This window comes from Wasmannia auropunctata, unplaced genomic scaffold (assembly GCF_000956235.1).
Source record: "Wasmannia auropunctata unplaced genomic scaffold, wasmannia.A_1.0 LD336083.1, whole genome shotgun sequence".
NCBI lineage: Eukaryota > Metazoa > Arthropoda > Insecta > Hymenoptera > Formicidae > Wasmannia > Wasmannia auropunctata.
The window spans coordinates 523,040-546,436 of record NW_012026807.1 but is presented as its reverse complement, the minus strand read 5'-3'; the positions used below and the strand labels follow the sequence as shown (position 1 = coordinate 546,436).

The 23,397-nt window shown below is 33.3% G+C and overlaps 2 protein-coding genes across 3 annotated transcripts; one reads left to right on the top strand and one right to left on the bottom strand.

The window, feature by feature from the left end:
* Positions 1 to 158: 158 nt before the first annotated feature.
* Positions 159 to 8,529, top strand: LOC105448575 (heparan-alpha-glucosaminide N-acetyltransferase). 2 transcript variants are annotated; one of them, XM_011687232.1, is made up of 12 exons: positions 159 to 2,409; positions 2,501 to 2,691; positions 3,307 to 3,434; positions 4,119 to 4,234; positions 5,278 to 5,443; positions 5,779 to 5,983; positions 6,050 to 6,217; positions 6,551 to 6,684; positions 6,787 to 6,956; positions 7,255 to 7,429; positions 7,570 to 7,682; positions 7,964 to 8,529. In XM_011687232.1, exons 2-12 carry the CDS (start codon positions 2,572 to 2,574, stop codon positions 8,143 to 8,145), a joined length of 1,677 nt encoding a protein of 558 aa, XP_011685534.1. In that variant the 5' UTR covers positions 159 to 2,409; positions 2,501 to 2,571; the 3' UTR covers positions 8,146 to 8,529. The 2 variants fall into 2 exon arrangements, with proteins under 2 accessions (XP_011685534.1, XP_011685533.1); XM_011687231.1 differs by having other exon boundaries at positions 159 to 2,691.
* A 1,370-nt stretch (positions 8,530 to 9,899) lies between these two features.
* Positions 9,900 to 22,658, bottom strand: LOC105448574. Its single transcript, XM_011687230.1, has 11 exons — positions 22,225 to 22,658; positions 18,952 to 18,974; positions 18,656 to 18,729; positions 17,337 to 17,706; positions 16,573 to 17,018; positions 16,185 to 16,489; positions 15,673 to 15,857; positions 15,314 to 15,439; positions 15,068 to 15,127; positions 14,808 to 14,933; positions 9,900 to 13,128 (listed from the first exon to the last, which is right to left on the bottom strand). The coding sequence occupies exons 1-11, from the start codon at positions 22,245 to 22,247 to the stop codon at positions 10,379 to 10,381; spliced, it is 4,488 nt and encodes a 1,495-aa protein (XP_011685532.1). The 5' UTR covers positions 22,248 to 22,658; the 3' UTR covers positions 9,900 to 10,378.
* Between the last annotated feature and the right edge of the window lie 739 nt (positions 22,659 to 23,397).

Sequence of the window (23,397 nt, the reverse complement as noted above, 5' to 3'; positions counted from 1 at the left end):
AAAGTTTTATAATTTTGAGCACTTAATGTGGTAACACTTGTTGTGCATAAGAGATTTTAAGGATAATTTATTTTTTGTTATGAAATTATTTGTTATTTATATATATATATATATATATAATATGGTTTCTCTAAATATTTTGTAGTATTTCAATACTTTTTTATAGAATATGAGATGAATCAATTGCTGTAAAAAAAAGACATTTGTTTTTGAAAAGAAGTTAATGTAATTTGTAACATGTGACTACTTACTCTTTTGAATATGATTATATATGTATTTTTTTCATTAATTGATTTATTATACTGTGCATAAAAATGTTAAGGAAAGGTAAGATAATTTAAAAATTATCTTATTTAATATTTTCCGAAATACTTTATATTTTATATTAAAATAAAGTTATATAAAATATTTTGTGAACTATTGATATTTTTAACACTTCAGATTTGACTAATAGGAATTGGCGCAGTAATTATTGCGCAATAATTTTTATAAAAGATTAATTATTGACATTTTTTTGGTCCGTTACTGTCATGCTGAATAATTAGAGAAAGTATATTATATAAGAAATTGTTGAGAATTCTATTTAAAAAAAAAATCGATCTCCATATTTCTGTGTATATTGAAAATATTGCTACTACATTACGTGCCTCTCTATAAAACTTTGCAGCTTCAATCTTTTTTCTTCGAAATAACAGATACGCAAGTGCACAAATTAAATACCATCTTGTATGTGTACATATATATCTATATATATACACAAGATATATGTGCATACATGATACGCGCATGCACGTCCGCATGTGTGTGTACGTGTGCGTGTGTGTATATGTTGGTAATGTGTTCGTGAATTTGAATAAGAGAGACAGAAAAGTACAGATGTATTCTTCAAAATTCACAATTGCTTTCTTTTGAAAAGAAAAATTGAATTACAATTACGTAATGATTTAAAGAAATTATAATATTTTAAAGTGAAATTGCTTTACAGTAAATTATGATTATAAAAAAATTAATATTTGTTAATACATCTCTGTCTTTATGTACCCGGTTTGCTATTTAAGTAACCGGTAAGGCGTAGAGCGATTATTAAAATGGTATCATTTAAAATCTTTGACGGGAAAGATTGCTTGGTAATTAAGTTTTCATTTCAATACAGAATAAAAAGAACTTGATTTGAAACTTCGAAACAAACACCTATGTACTTTTCTTCTTAATTTTCATTTTAAACTTGTTTCACCTTAGACAGACGCGCATACTGGTAAACAGACTTGATTGAAAGAACGCAACTGATCATTCCGACAGATACTGATACGTATGAAGGAATAGAAACGTTTACATTTTTCAGTCGTACAGAAAAACATAATGGAAATCTATAAAAAAAAATTGTATTACTTTATACTTTAGATCGATCATTAATGTTATTACCATATTACGTTAATAAAGTATATTAAATCATATAAATCATATGTCAATTAATACTTGTGTTAGTTTTGTTATTAATACCAGAATTAGGTGATTGTACATTAACATTATTTAAGATGAAACTGTATTTGCGAAAGGTTGAATCTTTATTTCTAACTTATACTAACCAAATGAATAAAAAAATGTGGGAGATGAATTGTAATCAATTATAACGAAATAGATAAAGGTGAAAATAATTTGTAGTAATTGAATTTATGAATTGAAATAATATTACCTAAAGAGAGATTTTTAACGCATAAAAGCAAAATAATTTCTGTAACTATTGTATTTCTCAATGATTTTAATTTTGTTTATGTATTATATACGCAAAATGTACAGGATATGTTATGGCATAACATAAATATCTTGTACATTTTGGATTGCATCGTTAGAATGCAGAATTTATATACCAAGTGATTACACATTTTGAAAATTAAGTTCTATGAAAATGATTATATTGTACGCGCGCGCACACGCACACACATACCTACATGTGAGAACAAGAATGAATTTAATCCACCACATGACAATTTGCATAAATATCTGAACTAACTTAATTTTAATAAATCGTTTAATATTAACAAATTTTGATACAAAAAATATGCAGTATATTATACAAGTTGTCCCTGAAATAAATGGACGAATTGAGGGAACGTATATATTCTTCAATTAATTTACAATTGATTTGTCTTCAGTATTTTCTCACTTTTGCCAAAAGGATCGTTCAGCTGTGCAATAGTGTGAGTCAATGTATGTAGGTCTTCACTTTCACTCTTCAGCCATTCGTGTTTATAGCACTTGATGTAATCGCATTCCGATATTTTGCGATATTAAGAAAAGTTGTTTTGTTGCCTCAGTCAGACGTCGCTACTACCGTCGGATAGACCTAAACCTCGGTTATTACATAAATGTATATAACGAATATTAATTTCGAAAGAGAATTCAAAAGTGGTAATATTTATTTGAGATCAATCGTATTGTGAAGAAAACAGGCACGTGTCATTTTGATCTACGGATTTTACATATGTTAATTGCCCAACAGGTTTTTTTATCAGTTAAGAATATATAACTTGTGCAATTTAAATACAGTCTAATTTTATAAAGACATTAGCTATGAACGAATTAAATTGCTCTTACGAGCGTTTAAAGTTCGACGAAGCCTGCGTAAATGTGATATCTGACAAAGGAAATTCTAATAAGTGGCTCTATTCGCTCTCTTCAGATTGCTTATCGGTGAGTACAAATTTGAATAAGAGAGATAGAAATTAAAGTACAAATGTATTCTTCAAAATTCACAATTGCTTTCTTTCGAAAAGAAAAATTGAATTACAATTACGTAATGATTTAAAGAGATTATAATGTTCTAAAATGAATTACTTCACAGTAAATTATGATCATAAAAAAGTTAATGTTAATACATTTCTGTCTTATACCTGGTTATGATATTTTACATATGTATAATTTTTAAAATCCAATTTACTTAACGTAACAAATAATATTTTGCAATTGATATTAAATTTTTAGTAGGATTTTATAACAGTACTAAAATTGTGTAATAAAAGAACAAAAAAAAATTTTAATAGTTCTTATTAACGAATTACAATACATGACGGAATGAAAAATTTGATAAATGGATTTTAGTAATATGGATCGCTTTTAGACAAAATATTTTAAATACAGAGAATGCGATGAAATCGATTTTTAGAAAGGAAAGCATTAGACTAATTAATAAATAATTTTTACATAGATTAACACAAAATCTATTTTTTGAACAATACATATATGCAATGAGTTTGAAGGTGCATAGAATTATCAATATATTTTTAATTTTCTGTTTAATTTTTTTAGTGTCCGTATGAACGAATAGCGCAGATTTCAAGCAATATTAATTTAAAATTCAGTACGATAAAAACATTAAAATGGAGAGTATTAAATAATAACGGAAATAAGGAATATGTATCTACTAAAAATACAAGGTAAATTTAATCATTAAATTATTTCTTATATTGTGTTTTTTTTTACACATAATTTACTAATAACTAATAAATGTAATTTAAATGTAATGTAAATTACGCTTATATGCTGTTTTAACATACTACATTTATACTTTTAACGAATTACTTCAGATAAAAATTCACAATTATTTCAAATAAGTTTCTCATTTAAAAGAGAAAAGTTTTAAATAGTTCAATTTCAGAAGTGAAACATAATGCATACAACAAATTTTTTTTGTAATATGCGATTTTTATGATTTCACGCGATTTTATTGATATTTTTTTAGATTCAATGTCATGATCTTTTTTACGCACTTTGACTTTTCTAATTGTTCTGCATATAAAAATATTTTGAAAATATATCGAAACAGCTGAAAAGATTTTATACTTTATTCTAATTTAATGTAAAAATATCTCGTAAGATATTATAATATGATTTTCAATAAATTTACATTAATATTTTTATACACAAATAATTTAAGATAAATCAATTAATGTTAAAAAAAGGTAATTAACAAAAGAATTTAAGAAAAAGCTATTTACAACATACGATATCTTACAATTATTAAATTGAAATTGTACATTTAAGTAATTTTACCAAACGCATTTATTCTGCCAATGCATTATTTTATCTCATTTTAATGTTTCTCAAATCTTATCTTTTAGCAATATTGTTTGCGAACTGACGCCAAATCTAGGGCAATATGGTTTATACGAATTGGAGGTACAAAACAACACTTGTAACTTTAGGACAACGAAAAATCCAACATATCCATACACAGGTATGTTTCTAAATATTCTTATATTCTTGTATAAATATCTTGAGATGTAAATGATCGTAGAAATAGCCACCTTTATAGAATTATACAATTTAAACAAATATAACATTCAGCAATTGATAAAGCGTATCTTACATTTAGTCGTATCTTTATCATTTTATTTATCTGTTGAACTTGATAACTGGTATAACGGATATCACATGATATCAATAATATCGAAAAGATAATTATTGTACGTGAACTCTATAATTGATCAATTAAAAAATCGATTATGATAATATAATTCTGTAGCTTAGAAATTACATTTTTGTTTTAATTTGCAAAAATGCAAAATAGAAAGACTTTTACGATACATTATTTTACTTAAAGTTAATATTAATTTAATGTTCTTATATTATATCTTTACACATGACATACAGTTGTGATTTTTTCCTTGTTTTCTTTTTATACAGACTAGTACATGACAGGCGCGCGCTGTTATTGAATCCCATACATCTTTCAATAACATTTATACCAATTTACATTTTAATTAAACAAATGTTAACAATTTTTGATAAAAAATAAATTTTCAAAAAAAATGACACTTTGCGCGCGGTGCGTATTAAACTTCATACATCGACCAATAACATTTATACCAAATTATATTTTAATTAAACAAATTTTAACAATTTTCAATAAAATGACGTTTTAATCGGCAATATTGAACCGGCCATTTTTAAATAAAATCACTATTTTTTAAAAAATAGCCACATAATTCATCTTTAAGATGAGCCCAGAAAGAAGTCTATATCTTTATTTTTCTGGAAAATATGAATTTTTAAACATTGAGGAAAAGAGGCTTCAACGCAGGTAACATGGCAATTTTAAGATAGGAAATGAACAAAATAATCATAATATTTTACTTATTGGTCGACAAAATAGTTAATTCACTAATCGAAATATTCTTTTTAATTAACCAGTAAAAGAAAATGTAAATTTTAATAAACAGAAAATCTATATAACTTTGTACATTGCAAAATACATTGATTAAAATACGTTGTTTACAGAACTTTTTATTGCTTTGGGAGTAATTGTATGTATCTTAAGTGGTATATCTGCTGGAAGATCTTTATGGTACATATTTAAAAGACGATGCGTTAAAAACGCCAAGGATGAATCGAATAATAAAATATCAACGAAACGTCGCATAAAAGCAATCGATACATTCAGAGGGTATGAATATATTATTAGATAAGTTAAAAAGTTTTACCGGTATTTTAATAACATTATCAATGACAATATCATTTCAAGCATTAATTAGTACGTATAGCCTAAGAAAAGTTACAGTTGTTTTTTAAGTGCATGTATATTTGAATTTAAGGTAATTTCGATAAAATGAGTGATGATGAATAAAAAATTATTACGCGCGTTAAAGTTTTAATCTTTTTTTAATTCAAATTTTGGCTTCAATTTTATAATATATAGGGTGGGCTAAAATACAATTAGGGCCGGTACAATTGAGAATTTTTTATAATATGCAACACAATTAATTGCTCATATGATGCCAGGGTCAGTACTCTCTTCATGATTTTTGTTAATGATGGTTCCGGTAGTTATACCATATTGGAACACACAACTTGGAATGGCATGTTACTAGGAGATCTAGTATTTCCTTGTTTTATATGGATCATGGGTGTTTGCATTCCCATAGCTTTGTCGGCGCAGTTGAAGCGCGGCGTTTCCAAGCGTCAAATCGGTTATTCTATTTTAAAGGTAATTGTTAAAAAAATATATAAAGAATTATTTCGCACGCTTAATACAATCTGCTTTCCCTCGTAGAGAAGTTTCCTACTGTTTCTGATAGGCGTTGCGCTGAATACATTAGGAACAGACGCGCAGTTGGAAAACATACGAATATTTGGAGTTCTTCAACGATTCGGAGTTACTTATCTAGTCGTTGGTCTAGTGTATCTTTGCTTTCCGCCCCAACAGTCAAAAACTCTTCAGGTATGAAAATATTATACATTTTTGCCAATCTTAAAATCATTTTATTACATTCTGCAAACGCTACGATAGTTTTCTTTCGCATCCCTTTTTATACGTGGAATGTATCAGAACAAGATTACGAACAATTATCTATCTACGAAAAGCTACAATAATACAAAAAATTTTTTTTCCTCGCAAAGATTTGCGAAATGTGAAAACTAAATTCTCATAAATACGAAAACATTTTAAAAGTAAAAGGAGAAATCTTTATTGCGAAAGAATATTTAAACGATGGAGAATATTTAAATGAGAGTTATGGCCCGCTAGTGACATAAATTATTTGTTTATTTGCAGAAATCCTCGTCAATTTGGATAATACGCGAAATGCAAGACATATTAAGTCTCTTACCACACTGGTCCGTAATGCTGATTTTAGTAATTGTACACTGCGCCTTAACGTTTAGTCTTCCAATCCCCGGATGTCCCGCGTACGTACATTGACTTTATTTTTGAACTCTATTTTTTTTTAATATTACCATTTGTTATCTAAGTAACTGCACAATGTGTGTGTGACTTTACGTATCGTATAGCGGGTATCTTGGACCAGGCGGAAGGCACGAAGATGGTGCGTATTTTAACTGTACCGGAGGTGCGGCTGGATATATTGATAGAACTGTACTGACTTTAAATCATATTTATCAAAGGCCAGCTATTAAATCTGTTTATGGATCCGGTCCTTTTGATCCGGAAGGAATTTTAGGTAACTTTTGTTGCTTCATTATTGCATTTATAGACGTATAATTATTGAAACGTATATCTTATGCATTTGATAAAATATATGCAGAACCCATAAAACCACTGAATATTCTTTTAATAATAGATATATACTTTAATCAATTCAAAATTATTTTTTTTGTAGCAAAAATGTTAAAGAAAATGCAATTGCAGTATATTTTATCTATCAGATCGATAACTAAACTTACGTGTTTATAATGAAATAAACATTACTGTTAGTTTAAATTAAAGCTATACATAATAAATATCACATATTTTTTCAGGATGTCTCACAGCAATATTTCAAGTATTTCTAGGCGTGCATACTGGTATAATTCTAATGATGTATAAAGATTGGAAAGGACGTGTCGTCAGATGGCTTTTGTGGGCAGCATTTTATGGTTGCTTGGGCTGTGCCTTTCATTTTACCAACACTATACCGGTCAATAAAAATTTGTGGTAAAGTATTAATAAAATCTATTTCTATTACTTAATTATTACTACAATTAAATAATAGATTGTACAATTTTGTATAAATACAGGATTATAAAAATGATTATAATATAATACTTTCTCTGTAAATTATAATTACGCTACAGGTCTTTGTCATTTGTATTCGTTTCAACATCTTTTGCTCTGGCTTTCCTTTCTGGCTGTTACTTGTTGATTGACGTCACTCAAGTTTGGCGAGGTGGTCCCTTCAGAATACCCGGTGAGTAACAATGCGTTCTATTTAATCGAGATAAATTAAAAAACCATTCCAACTATTAAATTAAAATAAAAATAATTTTTAATATTAATTGGATATAAAACTATAAAATTAAATTTTAAATCATATTAGCGACAAATTAAATATAGAAGTTAAAAATAAAATAATATAGAGTATGCAATTATAAAGAAAGATGCGTCTTTGAATTTTTAGTATTGTTGTATAATAAATAATTTAAATCGCATTTCTATTAATCTTTTAACATGGTCCAAATATGAATTTAGGCATGAATGCATTGGTGTTATATGTGGGTCATAATATGTGTTACCAAATCTTTCCATTCCACTGGAGGATCGGTGCCATGGACAGCCGTATTTTATGTTTAATTGAATCAATTTGGGTAGTAATTCTCTGGGCGATTATTGCATATATTATGCATCGTAAACGAACATACATCACACTCTGAATTACATCTATACGTAATGTAATTCCAATTTAGTTTACGTATAAACGATACAGACTGTTACTGTATTTATGAGATTAAAAATTATACACATGTTAAAGATAAATAATTACACATAAGACAATAATGCAGGAACATGTTTACAATAAAGCAAAACTTAAATTTAATTAATAATAAACTATTAATTCAATAATACGTACGTTTCCTATATAAAAATGACCTGTATAAAATCCTATATAAAATTGACCACATTGTACTTTCGAGGATAATTAGATAGTTTTTATTAGCATTATCAATTTTATAAATAATTTATTTTACAACTTGGATAAGTAATACAGTGATAGAGTCAGGTAACAAGATTAACAAATATACGCATGTATACACATATGTACGTTTACACATTTATTTTTAAATTATGATTAATATTCTTAAAATGAGTGTTATTACAATTTCTATAACGATCCAATCGTCTCAAATAAACAAACCACGTGCTCGTGCTCACATAATGTAATATATAATTATATAATTGCGCCATGTCGACGACAAATAGCCAATCTCCTAATAAGACCGTTTAAGTTTTTTTCCTTAGGAAATTGATTAAAGGATCTTGAAAAATTAATGTTCATTGTAGTTAATTGAAATTTTAAAGGAAATTAATTATTTAAAAATTATTACATAAGACGCAAATATTCAACATCTTTATATATAATAATAATAATAATAATAATTAAAAACAAAATCCAATACATTTTTATATTGTCGAAAAAATTGTACGTAAGGTAAAATCTTATTCAACAAAAGCTTTCGATATTGAAATCTAAATAATTTATTAGCGATTTGCACCTCACTTCGAAGAAAATCTTTGCTTAATTTTTCGTCGATGGATCGGCAAGCGGCGATGTAAGTATTATGGATTATTGTAAACAAAATAGAAAAAAAGCGCACTAAATAATTCGACTCTGTCTAAGCAGAATATCATCAATCCTCTCTCAGTAATCAGTTGTACCTGAAAAATAAGAAATTACATTTTTTTAAGAGCAGTTTTTATATTGTCGACATACAAAAGAAAAAAAAACAAAATTAAAAAAGTATATACATATTGTATATAGATAATGTATATTTTATTTAAATATAAGATTTAAGAATTTTGTGTGTGTGTGTGTGTGTGTGTGTGTAAAAGTGAGTAAGCGTATGTATGTGTATGTATGTGTGTATACACATTTATACATATACACACATGTAGGTATATTTCGGTTATATCAATCTTTATCGCTACTCCTTTCTCTTATAATTTTTTTACTTCGTACATTTATATAAAATTGAATATTAATACTATTGCAAAAATTACTGTATTTGGTATATGTAAACTTCATCAAACTATTTCTTTCTTGTCACGTTATTTGTCCGTCTCTTGAATCTATTTTCATATATAGCTTTATTTAATCATTTAAGTGTTTCTTAATCGGTATTAGTTACAACATGCATAAAGCAATCAAGCGTTGATATCTAACACTTTTAGGTTTTCTGCGAAATACAAAAAAATAGAAGAGAGAGATAGAGAAAGAGCAAACAAGAGAAAAAAAATGAGGGAAAAGATTACATGCGTCTATAATCAAGTTAGCCATAAGAAGTACAAAAAAAAGAGAAAATAACAGTCAAATCTCCGTATTCTTAACACTTTTTGCGTCCTCTTCTCTTCTTTCCTCGCCTGCAACTTTATATTTCTCACGTAAAACATGTGACCGTATGCGAAGTGAGAAAATCGCGAGCAAAAAAAAAGATATGCGTATCTATGTCAATTATTGTGTCAATATTTTTTACATTACGCATACATTATTTTGAAGTAAGAATGGGTTTAAAAAGAAGTGCTAAAAATAGGACAATCGATCGCGATATGTTACAAATATAGAGGTTCAACTGTATAATAAATGACAAAAAAAAAACGAAAGAAAGGAAAGCGGGAAATCTGGAGAAGAAATCAAGAATGATACACGAATATATGGAAACGATATGTACCGATGGAAAAAAAAATCACGTAGCCCGTAGAGCGCCTTGGGCATATGCTCAGCCCTGTCTTGTGAAGAGAATCGAGAAAAAAATATGTCCGTGGATCGTGGAGAGCGGTCGCTCGCACCGGCCTCATTCTGCCCTAGGGCCATCAGCAATAAGTTGGTTTTTAAGTGTTCGCACAAGGACGTTGGGATAGGAGGAATCACCGCGACGTCGAGAGTATCGTTTAGTTCTTGTCGATTTCCCGCGCCAGCAGGGCTTGCGGCACGCTTTTCGTGCTCTTGATTCTCGGGCACAATACGTTCACCTTGTAGGTCCAGAAAGGCATCTTACTGTTGAGGATCTTGAAGGCTAGAGAAGGCATAACGTCGTGCTCGGCAGCGTGTGGGCTGGGTAAATTCGTGCTCCGCCAAGTCAGATAATACGAATTGTCTATCGAAGGAACATCCGGCTGATGGAGCTTGGAGTCTGGCAGATTCACGATGTTTCCGTTCGTCGTCGCGTCGTGAAACTTTCGACAGGACTGCTCGTGAATCGGCGAGTACTCGGGGGATGTTAAACCGCTGGAGTAGTTCGAGCAGTAACTGTCGTCGTAGTTGAACGCGTTCGTCCTGAGCGGCAGGCTGAGATATTCCTTCCTGGAGCAGGGCTCTGTCCCGGCCGTGCAGTCGGACACCGTGGAATCGTCGTTCAGAAGCCGAAAGAGTCGCGAGTGCGTCTGCGTTCGTTGGTACTTCTTTCGGCTCTTCGTGACGGTGCACTCCGAGTCCGTGTCGATCTCGCGGCACTCCGCGTCGATCTCGGATATCATCCGGCTTATGTCGGAGGTGACTCCGCTGTCCTCGTCGTCGGTGTCCTCGCGAGAGTCTTGGACGCTCAGCAGGTCTTTCATCTCCGCCTGACAGTGTTCCGGGTCGACGCATCGATCGTCATTGTTATCGGCAATTGCGCAACAGTCCTGCTGGTCCGTTTGATTCGTATTGACCGCCTGAAGTGTTTCGAAGTTTTGCGTCCAGGAACTCTCGGACGCGACGGGTTCGAAATTATTACGAACAGATTCTGGATCTTGAATACAATTTTCATTATTCATCGAGCCCTCTCTATCGACTTCCGTAGCCAACTCGGAAGCGATACAGTCATCGGCATTCTTCGGCGCTGATTCCACAGAGTTTATTTCGTGGCATCCCGTTTCCGTAGCTGAGAGTTCCGTGTTCTGTTCCTCGCAGTCAGCTCCGCTGACGTTCGTTCTTTCTTGATCTTTCTTGAAAGTGAAATCCACGTGCGGTACCGCGGTCTCGATACTCGCCTCATTTCCTGCGCTCGCGTCCGACACGTGTCTCTTCACGGTGAAATTCACGCTGGTGTCGTTGCCGATGTGGAAATTCGCGCTAACATCGTCGTCCGCGTCGCTCCTCGCGGGACATCCGCCGCAGGATCTCTCCGCCTTTATCTTACTGTTGCCCACCGTCACGGTGGTGATGTCCTCGTTATCCTCGGACACGGAGAACTTGAACTTCAGGGGCAAACTCACGCTGACCATCGTGGCCTCGGCGTCGTCGGGCGGATCGTCGGTCATCTCGATGGAAGCCTCGCTCCGTCCGTCGATCTTCTTCTTACTCTCGCGACTCTCGGAACTCAATCGTTCCACGTCCTCGTGAATTACACTCAACTGATGAGGACCGACGTCGGTTACCGGGCTCTCTTGATCGCGCTGCTCCGCATTCGACGCGCGATTGCCTACGGAATTCGTCTTACCGGGACAAGAATCGAGATTGCTTTGATTATCGGCACAGTCCTCGTCGTTGCATCCCCTCGACGCGACGCACGTGAAGTCCTGTTTTAACGTTTCGCAAGAATTTCGGCCGTTTGAAAAATCGTTCCTCTCAGGAAGTACCTCGTCACCGCGAGCGCTACCCTCGGAATCGTTTTGCGAACGTCTACATGACTCGTCGGCGCTGACCGAGCGTTCCGAATAAGCAGCGAGATCGGGATTTTCATCGAGAGAGACATTTCTCTTCGGTATCTCGTAAGGGTTCGAACCCATGGAATAACCTTCGTACGAATCCGAATCGCTGTTGGACAATGTATTATTGGAAGTGGTATCGTTACGGTATTTCCGGCAGGAAAAGTGCTCGTTGTCGGAGATAGACTCGCTGGAGTCACTAGCAGAATCGCTATTGGACTCGCTGCAATCGCTGGATTCGCTGGAATCGCTGGTGTCTATGTACGTGTAATTGGGCATACTGATATGCAGGCCGAATGTTTTTTTCGACTTCTCGATGTTATTAGACATCGCAGTTTGATCGTCCCGACAGTCCCTGTCCGACGCGCCGTCCTCCTCGTCGACTATGTTCATCGCCGTCTTGACGCAATTTTTGTCACTGTTGCCGTAGTTCTCGCGGTCACTTTTCGAATTGCACGTCCCACTCGACTGTGCGTCCAGGTGATTGATCTCGTCGGGCAAGGTGTTTCTTGATTCATTCACCGAGTCGTCTTGCGCGAAATATCTGTCGTTCTGAGCGGGAGACGAATGGACAACAAATGGAGTAGCGACGTCGCGTAAATTGTGAACGTAATAATCGCCGTTATTCGCGTCAACGTGCGATCGTCGTTGAACGTCGTTGTAACCCGCTTGAGGGCAGAACACGGCAACGTAGCCGTACTGGCCCGCGGGAGAATCCTGGTCTTTCATCCGTGCCGCGTCCGCCAAGCTCTCGTCGTAAATCGGATAAAAAAATTCATACCCCACGCACGCGTTTTCGTCTGGATATCGTGGGTAAGGAAAGGAGCGCACGTCCGCTTCGTTCGCGGACGTGTTGGATGGAGCGTTATATTGCACGGGATAATAGCTCCACCAACCGTCGGAATGCGACCAGAAGGAAACGGGTCGAGGGGAGAAGAATGCGTCTTGCTGATTGCCCGGCAAGTTATTCTCTGTTCGACAGGTGTAATCTGCTTGACGATTTTCTTGTGTGGCTACAACAAAACAGCACAATCCATTCAGAAGAGAGTTAAAATTCTTTACACACGGAGCGTAAGACAGAGCCGTGCGTGTCGTCTCTATTTCTCTGCCTGAAATTTCCATCTCTTAATCGCACGTCGCACTGCATCATGATCTACGAAAACGAACTTTGTAAATAGAAACTTGCCTGGAAAGTCTAATTTTTCATCCGCGCTGTCAACTATATTTCGCTTTCCCCTTTTCCTTATACCATGTACATACGCCTAGCTGATTTTATTCTCGGTAAAGTTGGTTTATTAATACGGAATTAAGCGAAATTATTTAGCTAAGAAAATGAGAAAACTTATTTATCCTGTGTTCAAAGGAAAACATTAAATGTCTTAACGATCTATAAGTTAAGTGTCGTAGCGAATTATTGTGACAAATTTCGACATTTATTTAGTTCAACATTTATTTAATTAACTTGAGAAATGACAACTGTTTGAAAATAAATTTCAACAAGGTAGTGTATATGTAAAACAGATCGAGGCTAATAATTGTTACAAGAGAAAAGTAGTTTTCTTTTAGCGTGTGTGAAATTAGCTAATCAGAATTATGGAATTTTAATTGGGGTGCTAACTTTACACACGCTTTCTTTTACATATTCTTTATAATAACGAAGAACAGAATTACATAAAAAATATGACATTATCAAAAAAGCATTGCTTTAATAATTCGATTATTTTCAAGTTATCTGTTATATTTAGATGGGTTTTATTTTTTTATAACTTGAAGTTGAATAAAATCATGTCAGATTAACTATCGGACATCCATCACTATTGCTATTATGGTACAAATAAAAATATAAGGTAAATTTATTAAACGTAATTTTTTATATTCTACTTCTCACTTCTCCGCTTTTCTCTCTCTCTCTTTCTCTCTCTCTCTCTCTCTCTCTCTCTCTCTCTCTCTCCCCTTCTCCCCCTCTCTGTCTCTCTATCTCTATTTGGCCATAAAAACCATAAAAGTTTATTCAATAATTTAATTTTACTAAAATTAAATACGCGTTTATTACTTTATTTGCTAAATGATAAATTGAATATAATATGTTTCAGTGGTCTCAATGTTTATCTAAATTTTTACTTTTTTTTCTTTTTATGGAGCAATTTTCAAAGATTAAGTATTTTTTGCACGTCTAAATTAGAAAACAGTTCTTTGTGTGTATATGAGTGTGTCATGTATGTGTATGTGTGCGTACGTACGTGCATGTATATGTGTGTAGATACATATTATTAATTTATTACATATATATAATATGAATATATCAGTAGCCAAAAAAATTTTATTCCTGTGAACACAGGATTGGGAAATTTGAGAGCGATGTGACGTATGTTATGTCAATAAAGTAGTCATTAGAATATAAAGCACTTATTACGTTATATTAATGTACACAGATAAATAAGCTTCTACAATTAATTTATGAACAAGGACTGTGTATGTCATACAAAAATAAATTATTAATTTGTATATAAATGTTAAGTATCACGTAAGAAGGTTATAAAATAACGGAAAATATTCTTTAAAGATTGAAACTTTAAATCTTTCATACGTAAAAATGCAAAAAGAACTATTTAAGATGATATTCGTAATATTTTTTAAAGATTCCGATAAGCAAGATAACTTTTGTAAGAATGTTTGAATGAAACATATTTACCATCATTTTCTGATGCTGTCATCGCCTGTAATATCCTGAAGGATCGAGAAGGAATTGCACTACCCGTGTATTTCTTCGGTTCTGGTGCTTGTTGTTCGCTAGGCGGCAAATTCGCTTGTGTCTCCTCTGTATAAAAATCATCACAAGCTAAATTTATTATATTTTAATTTTAATTTTAAATATATACTATATACATATATTTCAATTATTTTAATTGAATTTAGAGAGCAAAACTTTGTTTTGCAGTTACACGTACTTACCGAACGACTTAGAATTCCTATTTTGCCGCTTATTTGCAACGTTCTGTACATTATGTGGCACTGTAACATATAAAATAAAAATGTTGTTTGTATATTTGCCATCTAATCTTTGTTATTTTGATATTTACATTTTATTAATTCAAGAAACGAGAGATTGCGATATATTATTATACTCTTAATAAAATTCAGTATCAATGAAAGTAAAGAGACTTTTAGGTAAACATCTTTTGTATAAAACAATCTTACCAGTGCAATTTACCGAAGGATCATTCGACTCCGTCATATTTTGTAAAAATCGGAAAGCTCGTGAAGGTATTGCCGCACCACGATATCTTGGATCTTTCTCTTGATGAAGATAAGTCTCTTGATCGACTATAAAAACAAATAATATAATATTTATAGTTTAGAATTTTCAAGTGATGATTTAATTTAAAAAGTTAAATCAGTTATTCTTTTCAAAATTTTCAAAATAATTAACATTACATTATATTAATAATAATTAACAGAAAATGTTAATTGTGTGTCACAACCGTATATTTGATAAATATATATATTTCTATGCATATTATAAATATATCATAGACACATAAATAATATTATTCTACCTTGTTCTTTAAATTTATTCATGAGTACTTTTTCGTCTTCACTTAATTCCATTCTACGTATTTGCTCTGAACCAACATCATTGAGTTCGTCCGTGTCCGTTATTTTTTGGAGGACACGAAATGATCGCGACTGAATCGGACCAGGCTCGTGTTGTTGGCTGAGATCGAGACTTCGTTGTTGCACACTGTTCCAAGAATTTCACTTATAGTTAATAATTGAAATAAAATTACAAACGTAACAAATAAATGCCGACAAATTCATTAAAAATTTTTCGAAACACGATCTCTTTGAAATTATTTTTTAGATTAATATTTTATATGTATAAACTTTAATGTACCTATCTTACGATAATTTTAATATTAATTGTTTGTTAATTGATTTACAGAGAGATTACCAAGATACGCAAATCACAATTATTGCTTATTAATTACAAAATTTTGAATTAATTCAATTTAGCTTAACGCTTATTTAAATGTAATTACATTTATTTTTAACTTTATTTTCAACTCACACTCTTGGTGGTTTTCCGATCTTGATATTATTTTCCACATTTGCCGGCATCGTTCTCTTCTCGCTACCTTCCACTACGAGAGGGATGATGTAAGTCGTTCCAGTCGATTGTTCCGGCCGAGTTGGGGATGTGACATGAATCTGAGACTGCTTTTGATCTCGCGGATGATTCTGTGGCTGACCTTCGAATGTCTGCTGCGCGGGCACTTGACCCCATCGTTGCTGATGATGCATAGTGGCAGGCTGTTTAAACTGATGATGACCGGAGTCACGCTTCACATCGAATACCGATGGTCTGTCTTCGATCTAAAGAATATCGTAACATTAAGAAAATAAAAGCGACCTATCTTCGTTAGTAAGCGAGAAATTAACGACTTCGATCAACTTACTCGGACGGGTATAACGCGTTCGTGCGACTGCGAATTCGTTAAATTGGTATTCTGCCTTTGCTTCTGCTGCTGCTGTGGCTGCTGCTGCTGCGGTTGTTGCGGTTTCATTTGTTGACCCTGCGGCATCGAATATGGTTTTTGCTCTTGCTTTTGATTCGCTTGCGGAAACGATTGCTGGACTTGAACGTAAGTCGGGGAAACTGCGTTCTCGAACGAATCATCGCCAATCGTTTTATTGGCGCTCGTGCGTTTAGCCCATTCGGGCAATTCTTCCTGGGGCTTGCTCTTATTTTGCATCCAAGGTGTAGGAGCCTTGGCTAAAGTGACCTGAGTTGGGGTACCCGGACTTTCAGGAGTGCTCGACTGACTGGACGTGACGGTGACCGGTGCTACTTTCGTGTCTATCTTCACAACGTTCCTCGCTGGCTCGGTTTGTCTATCAACAGCTAAGAAAGAAAAATTCAAACGTTTTTTCTCTCCATTACAATTTCACTAGATTATAATGGAGATAAGAAATATATAATATTACCAATCATTTACAACTCAAAATTCATCATGACTTTGATATTTTTGTTTAAAGATTTTTGACACTAATTGTCGTCCGGAATAGATTATTAAAATGTTATCTAATAATTATGATGTACTTTATATAAAGTGTTTTATAAAAATTATATAGTGTTATCTAATAACATATTGCAATATACTTTATACGTAACAATTTTTGAATGAAGGAAACGGGATAATAGATATAAATGAATAATTACCGTTCGACAATGTTCTATTGACTGAAGGTGATTGTGACATCCTATTAACATGAGGCTGAGGGGGTGGTATGTTGGTAGGAAAAACAGGCACCGCGACCTGAGGCATGAAGAGATTTGCTGCGGGAGAGACTGCAGGCGACTGCTTTGGCTCGAGAGCGGATTTCGGTGGACCCTCTATACCCTCGTCATTGGCATTTTTCGCCACTCTTCTCGCCATTCGCGGACTACGAATCTGCGAGAGATCCAATTTGCCACCCATACCCGGGGTATAAGTAAAGGGTTTCTTATCCTTCGTCAGCATGGCATTCTGGATGGCTGCTGGCGGCTCGTAAACATCGTTGCTAACTACCTGCGGCCTTCTTGCTGCGTTCTATGTGCCGCGAATTGAAAAGTCATCAAATAAGTTATTATTAGCTAATTAGACAATAATAATTACTAATGTTGGACTAAATTTTTACTGTTAACGTACCAAGTACATTAAAATGTAATATTTTTTCTACAATATAACGGAAAATATTTAATTATGAAAATTTATTATTATTAATCTTTACAGAAAAATTTTTTAAAGAATAACGGGTAAAAGTTCTTTTAAATTAAATATATTTAATTTTTAATAAAATAAAGTACGTGATCGTGGCATAAAGAGTTGTGCGTCTGCTCTTTATGCCGAAAATCTGGGTTTAAATCTAACCGCATCAATAACAAAACGAAAATATCTGATTTTATTTGATCGCCACCTCTCAGAAAAGCTGGTAATAGCAAATTACCGAGAGTATTTTGCTTTGTGTGCGCATACCTTCTAAACAAAATCAATTGATTCCCCTATTAACACGCACTGGCCAGCGTACGTGATAAGAAAAATGGCTAAAATCCTTTAATCTTTGTAATTTGTCACTGAAGATGGCTAAGAAAGATAACCGAAACATCTGACGTACTTTAGAATAAAGTAAATATTATGTAAATTAAATATTTCGTATCAATAACCACGCTGATTCCCATTTGCCTTACTTACTTATTGTATTTTTAATTCGGGGAATCTTGTTAGAATTTTGTTTATTGATAGTATATGTGTCTGTACATTATTTTCCATCATTCCTGATGTTTAAGGAAAATAAAATACAGTTACATACACTAAATTTTAACTCTTCAGGGTTTAGAAAAAATGTAACAGAATATTTTGGAATTGTATTCAATTAAAGAAAATTTAAATAATTAAGTTCCTTTTTGTATTTGAAAAAAAAAATGATTTTTGTAGAATTACGTTTAACAAATGTAAAAATCTATCCTTTGCTACATCTCCATGATTTAGTTCATCTTACCTCAGCAGTATTTATCCTCATAGCTGGTAAGTGACCAGTTACGGGAGGTGGAGGAGGGGGCGGTGGAGGTGGCCCTGAAATCATGTTATGACTAATACAATATTATACATAAAAAAGATAATTAATTGACTAACGCTGGCTCTAATGTACTAAAATGTAATTTTATTATTTATTAATATCATTGTTAAGTGAAGACGATTATTTATCATTTGTAAGTATGATACTTTTAACTCTGATATAAAAAATTCATATTTATTTCTTTTGATCACAGAAAGAAGTATGACATGTATACATACCTGCAACCATGACATTCGGATTCCTGTAAATAAAAATCAAACAATTTATTAATCTGGATAAGGTAATTAAATAACCTATTTTTTAACTGTAAGCATATAATAAAGGCAACTTTAGTAATTCTTGAATAAATAGAGATAATCAAATATTTTATAAAATAGCTTCTTTCTAGACAGAATCAATATATTTTTATTGACACAATTTATTTCACACACATAAAAACTTATATTTTTTAATTATTTAACATAATTTTAATATATTTACTTTATGGAAATTAGAAATATTATTTAAATCATTTTACAGTAAATATTATATGCAATAAAATTTCTCTTTTTCATATTAGCTGTGACACAAACTACTCTAATGTAATTTTGCTGTAATAATTGAAATAAATTAGTTGGCACATTCGCGCTTAAACCAATTTAATATGTAATACGCACAATGCCGCACTATACATTTAAATAAAATAAGAATTGTTTTCTCGCGATAAATTGTTTTCTCGAAAATATACACATTTGGAATGGAAGAATTAATCCAGTCTTCTTCGTTTGCATGAGATATTGCTATCTTATCACTGGAATGCAACTACTTCAAAGATGAATCATCTCTTGTGTGTATTCATACTTTGCGCACGTACGAACATTCACGTTTATATTTAACGTACGTGTATATAAATTGAATATGCAATTTAATTATTTATTAGCGTTTATAAATATACAAATTGTAATAATTAATTAAACTTGGAAGTTCACAAAAAATCTCTAATTTAATATTTTATCAATTCGTTAATTTGCATAGTAATGGCCAAGATTCATCAGCGCTTTCAACAACAGGCACACGTGAAAAAACTATCGCGACAACACAAAAAATACTTAATTAGTCCCTTTTTTCTGTCGATCAAAAACTACGTGTAAAACTCCGACGAAAGGTGATTAAAGTCTTTTAGAGTAACACGGTCAGACATCTCCTTAAAAGGATTAAATAACATTGACCGCGGGAATCACACGCTTTGCGATTGGAAGATATCTTGCAGTTGTGTAAATGTAGATCATACATCATCGATATAATATTATTGTCGAAAAACTAAGAAAAAATCTACAAAAAATTCCATTCGCATCATGTAAAAAAGAGAAAAAGAGAGCGAATTGAATGTATGAATAAAAATGGATAATTTTGAACTTATTTATCTAAGCTCGAAATTATGTATACACATTTTGGCGACTTATTTTTAAATCTTGGACGCAATATGATTTATATGTAAAATCTCATATTAATTTTTAAAGTAATAAACCCTTATAAAGAAGAAAAATAAAATTAATGCAATAATGATTGAAAATGTATACATGAACAACGCGGTAATGAAACATGCGTAAATTTTATATATGTTAATTTTTATATACGTAAATTTATCAATAAGATATTCGATAAAGAACCTACAGTATAAAATTTAAATTATAAAGTACTGAAAGTGAATATTACGTAGAATGCATTAATTTCATTGATAGTTATCATATGACATATAGACATATACAAATAATCCATTCACGAATCAAGCAAGACTCTTCTCTAGCAATGAATAGAAGAAGCTGAAAATTTTAATAATAGAATTTTGGAGTCAAGTCTAATACTGTGTCGGAGCACAGGCGTTTTTATCTTGGCACGACCGTTACAGCACGTGACTCTCACTTTCAGCAGATTCACGGATCGTTCGTTGAAAAAGGCAGTGCCTCTCGTGGAAAATTTGCCAGCTTCTTCTACGTTACTTTGGCATAAATAAACTATTCACGATATGCTACATACAAGTCTCGCTTTTATCGGCACCGATGACTAACATGATCGCTACAAATAAATGTTCGTTTCTAATTTTTAATTTTAGCCACCGTGAAATTCATGAGATCTCTCAGCAACTCTCCCTGCTCTAATTTAATAAATATGAAAATTTTTTCAACATTTTTCCAAATTTGTATATCGCTTGTAAAAATCTCTTTATAGGGAAGCAGATTTGGCTGGAAATATCTTTCTTGTTCTTTTCCGCTTTTATGTTATCACAAACTATTCAAAGTATCATTTGCTTGGTAAGCGCAAGTTTCTCGGAAAAGTTCGGTCATGGCGAATCAAATCGGTTATGCTGATGGCGGCCACGCCGTAACGCTCGGAACCCAGCCAATGAGCCGCGGCAAGTGGAAATGTATTTAGGTAGATACACGAGCGAGAGTAATTTTAGCGCGGGCTGACTTGCGCAGCGGCGACTCACATATTAAACACTCTTCCAATCATTTTATTTTTAGGATTTCTAACACCGCGGCAAATATGCGATAAATGTGCGATCACCTCACAATCGATCGTATCGAATGACGGGACCTTTCGAATTCAACTTGGAGGGACGAAAATTCGGGGGCTTTAAAAATTTACTTGTATAAAAATTTAACCGCTATACTGTTCGTAATGTAAAAAGAATATTCATTATAAGTATCTGTAGTCCAATCGAAACGATTTTCCTCATTCGAAAGGGAAATGTTTATTTTACTGATTGTAAAATGTGCCGCCGAAGTGCGCGCGAGGCGCATTGCGCCCGACCGAGCGCAAAAATGCGCCGACTTGCGAAAAAGCTGCGCTTCAAGTGAAATCTTTCTCGTCGAACGAGCATCACTCCTCTCTGGACGAGTGAAATATGTGTTCTCCTTGGAACACAACGGCAAGGCCGATTTGGCCTTGCGACGCTCGACCCAATACGACGACGATCGAAAAAACGAGTTCCATCTCTCCTTTTCACGAGGTCTGTCTGTCTTTGTCGATTTTCATGTGAGTATGTGTGTCGATAAAGTATGTAAAATAATTGTCAACTTTTAATGAGATATTCATTCTAAGATTTTTAATTACAATTATAATTATAAGACCATAATTCAATTATAATTATAACTCCAATATGTATCGGTGAAATCGAAGGTAATTGAACGGTAATTCAAATCGAGAGTAAATCGGAGCCCGATTAAGCCTAATTCTAATTGCAAGACATCGACAAGTTATAGTAGTCCGGTTTACTCCCGATAATTTTTTTCTCTTTTTCATTTTTTTTTTTTTTTGGTATGTGATTGAGAACATTTTGTCTTCTTTTCTAATGTATATTCGTTCTTATTGGTACAAAATGCGCCACGATTATATTTTTATTTCTATATCGATTTGAGAAGAATATAAGTAGAGTACCGGGCAACTCGCAGAGCCGCGCAGGTTTCAACAACGCGATTCGCAATTCGGAAGAAACGATGAAATCTTACCCGACAAACGTCGAAGAGTTCATATCCAGGATAATTTCGTAATTCACTGACTGTTGATTCCGTACGCTGGCTTACGCCGCTACTCACTATAGCCGAGAGAGAAAGAGAGAGAGAGAGAGAGAAAGGGAAAGCGAAAGAGAGAGAGAGAGGGGGAGAAAAAGAGAGAGAGAGAGAAACCGGTTCTCTATGCTACTTTTGGGTTTCTAAAAGTTGGAGGAGAAGGCGGATATTAAAAAGGGATACGAGCAGCACCGATGCCGACACTAGCGCGCGCCCGCAGCTACTACAACAGACCGTCCTCGCTTCGAATCGCTTTGGTGCTCAGACCTCGTCGTGACTTTACAGACTGGCACGCAGAGCTGACGACGATGTGACTCCACGGTCTTACATCTTTACCGATTTGATCGCCGCATTGCGTTGCTCTCGCGCTGGGTCTGGTCACCGCGCGCGCCTCGCGCCGGCCGTCTTTCGCCGCGCTCGCCGTCCGCCGTCCGCTGCTCGCCAAAATAGCTCGTGTCTATTTTAAGATCCCGATATATACGAAACAACGTAATTCCTATTATTCGCGATATCAGTCAAGTGTATATATATATATATATCTCGAATAATCCAAAGTCGCTTATTGTTACTGATTCACCGCAAAAAGATCATTGTACTTTATATGTGTTTATATTAAAAATTGTAGAGAGTATAAAACTGTTTCCTAAGAAAGGCATGTAAATTCAGTTTGGAATTGCACTTATAAAATCCGATTTAAACTCTTTCCGCGATACGCTTGACTTTCACTGCGCATTATTCCATGGTTTCTTTTTACAGGTTTCTTACAGCTTTCATGGATTATACTTTTTTTTATGTATTCCGAATACAAAATATCAGAACCAAAATAACTCCTGAATCATATGAAATTATTCTGTACCTTAAATGTTTTTAGGTGAATAAGAAATGGGGATGGGCAGGTTTGTACGAAAAATTTAAAATTTTAAACAAAGCTTTCAAATTTTAAATATTTCGCAAGCATTATCAAGTTCTTACGATTCTTACGTTTCTATTAATTACGACAGACTCTATTAAATGTTCTATCGAAATAATTACGGCAATAGCGATATTTAAATTCATATCACCTTACGATGCAATGTCTCAGCAAATTATAACATAGTAAACGATTACATTGCA

Coding starts and splice junctions, on each gene's coding strand:
- LOC105448575 (XM_011687232.1), top strand. CDS start 2,572: ATGAACGAATTAAATTGCTCTTACGAGCGTTTAAAGTTCGACGAAGCC. Junction 4,235..5,277: donor TCCAACATATCCATACACAG/GTATGTTTCTAA, acceptor CGTTGTTTACAG/AACTTTTTATTGCTTTGGGA. Junction 7,683..7,963: donor TGGTCCCTTCAGAATACCCG/GTGAGTAACAAT, acceptor ATATGAATTTAG/GCATGAATGCATTGGTGTTA.
- LOC105448574 (XM_011687230.1), bottom strand. CDS start 22,247: ATGAACTCTTCGACGTTTGTCGG. Junction 16,490..16,572: donor AACGCGTTATACCCGTCCGA/GTAAGTTGATCG, acceptor GATATTCTTTAG/ATCGAAGACAGACCATCGGT. Junction 13,129..14,807: donor GACAGCATCAGAAAATGATG/GTAAATATGTTT, acceptor GTTTTGTTGTAG/CCACACAAGAAAATCGTCAA.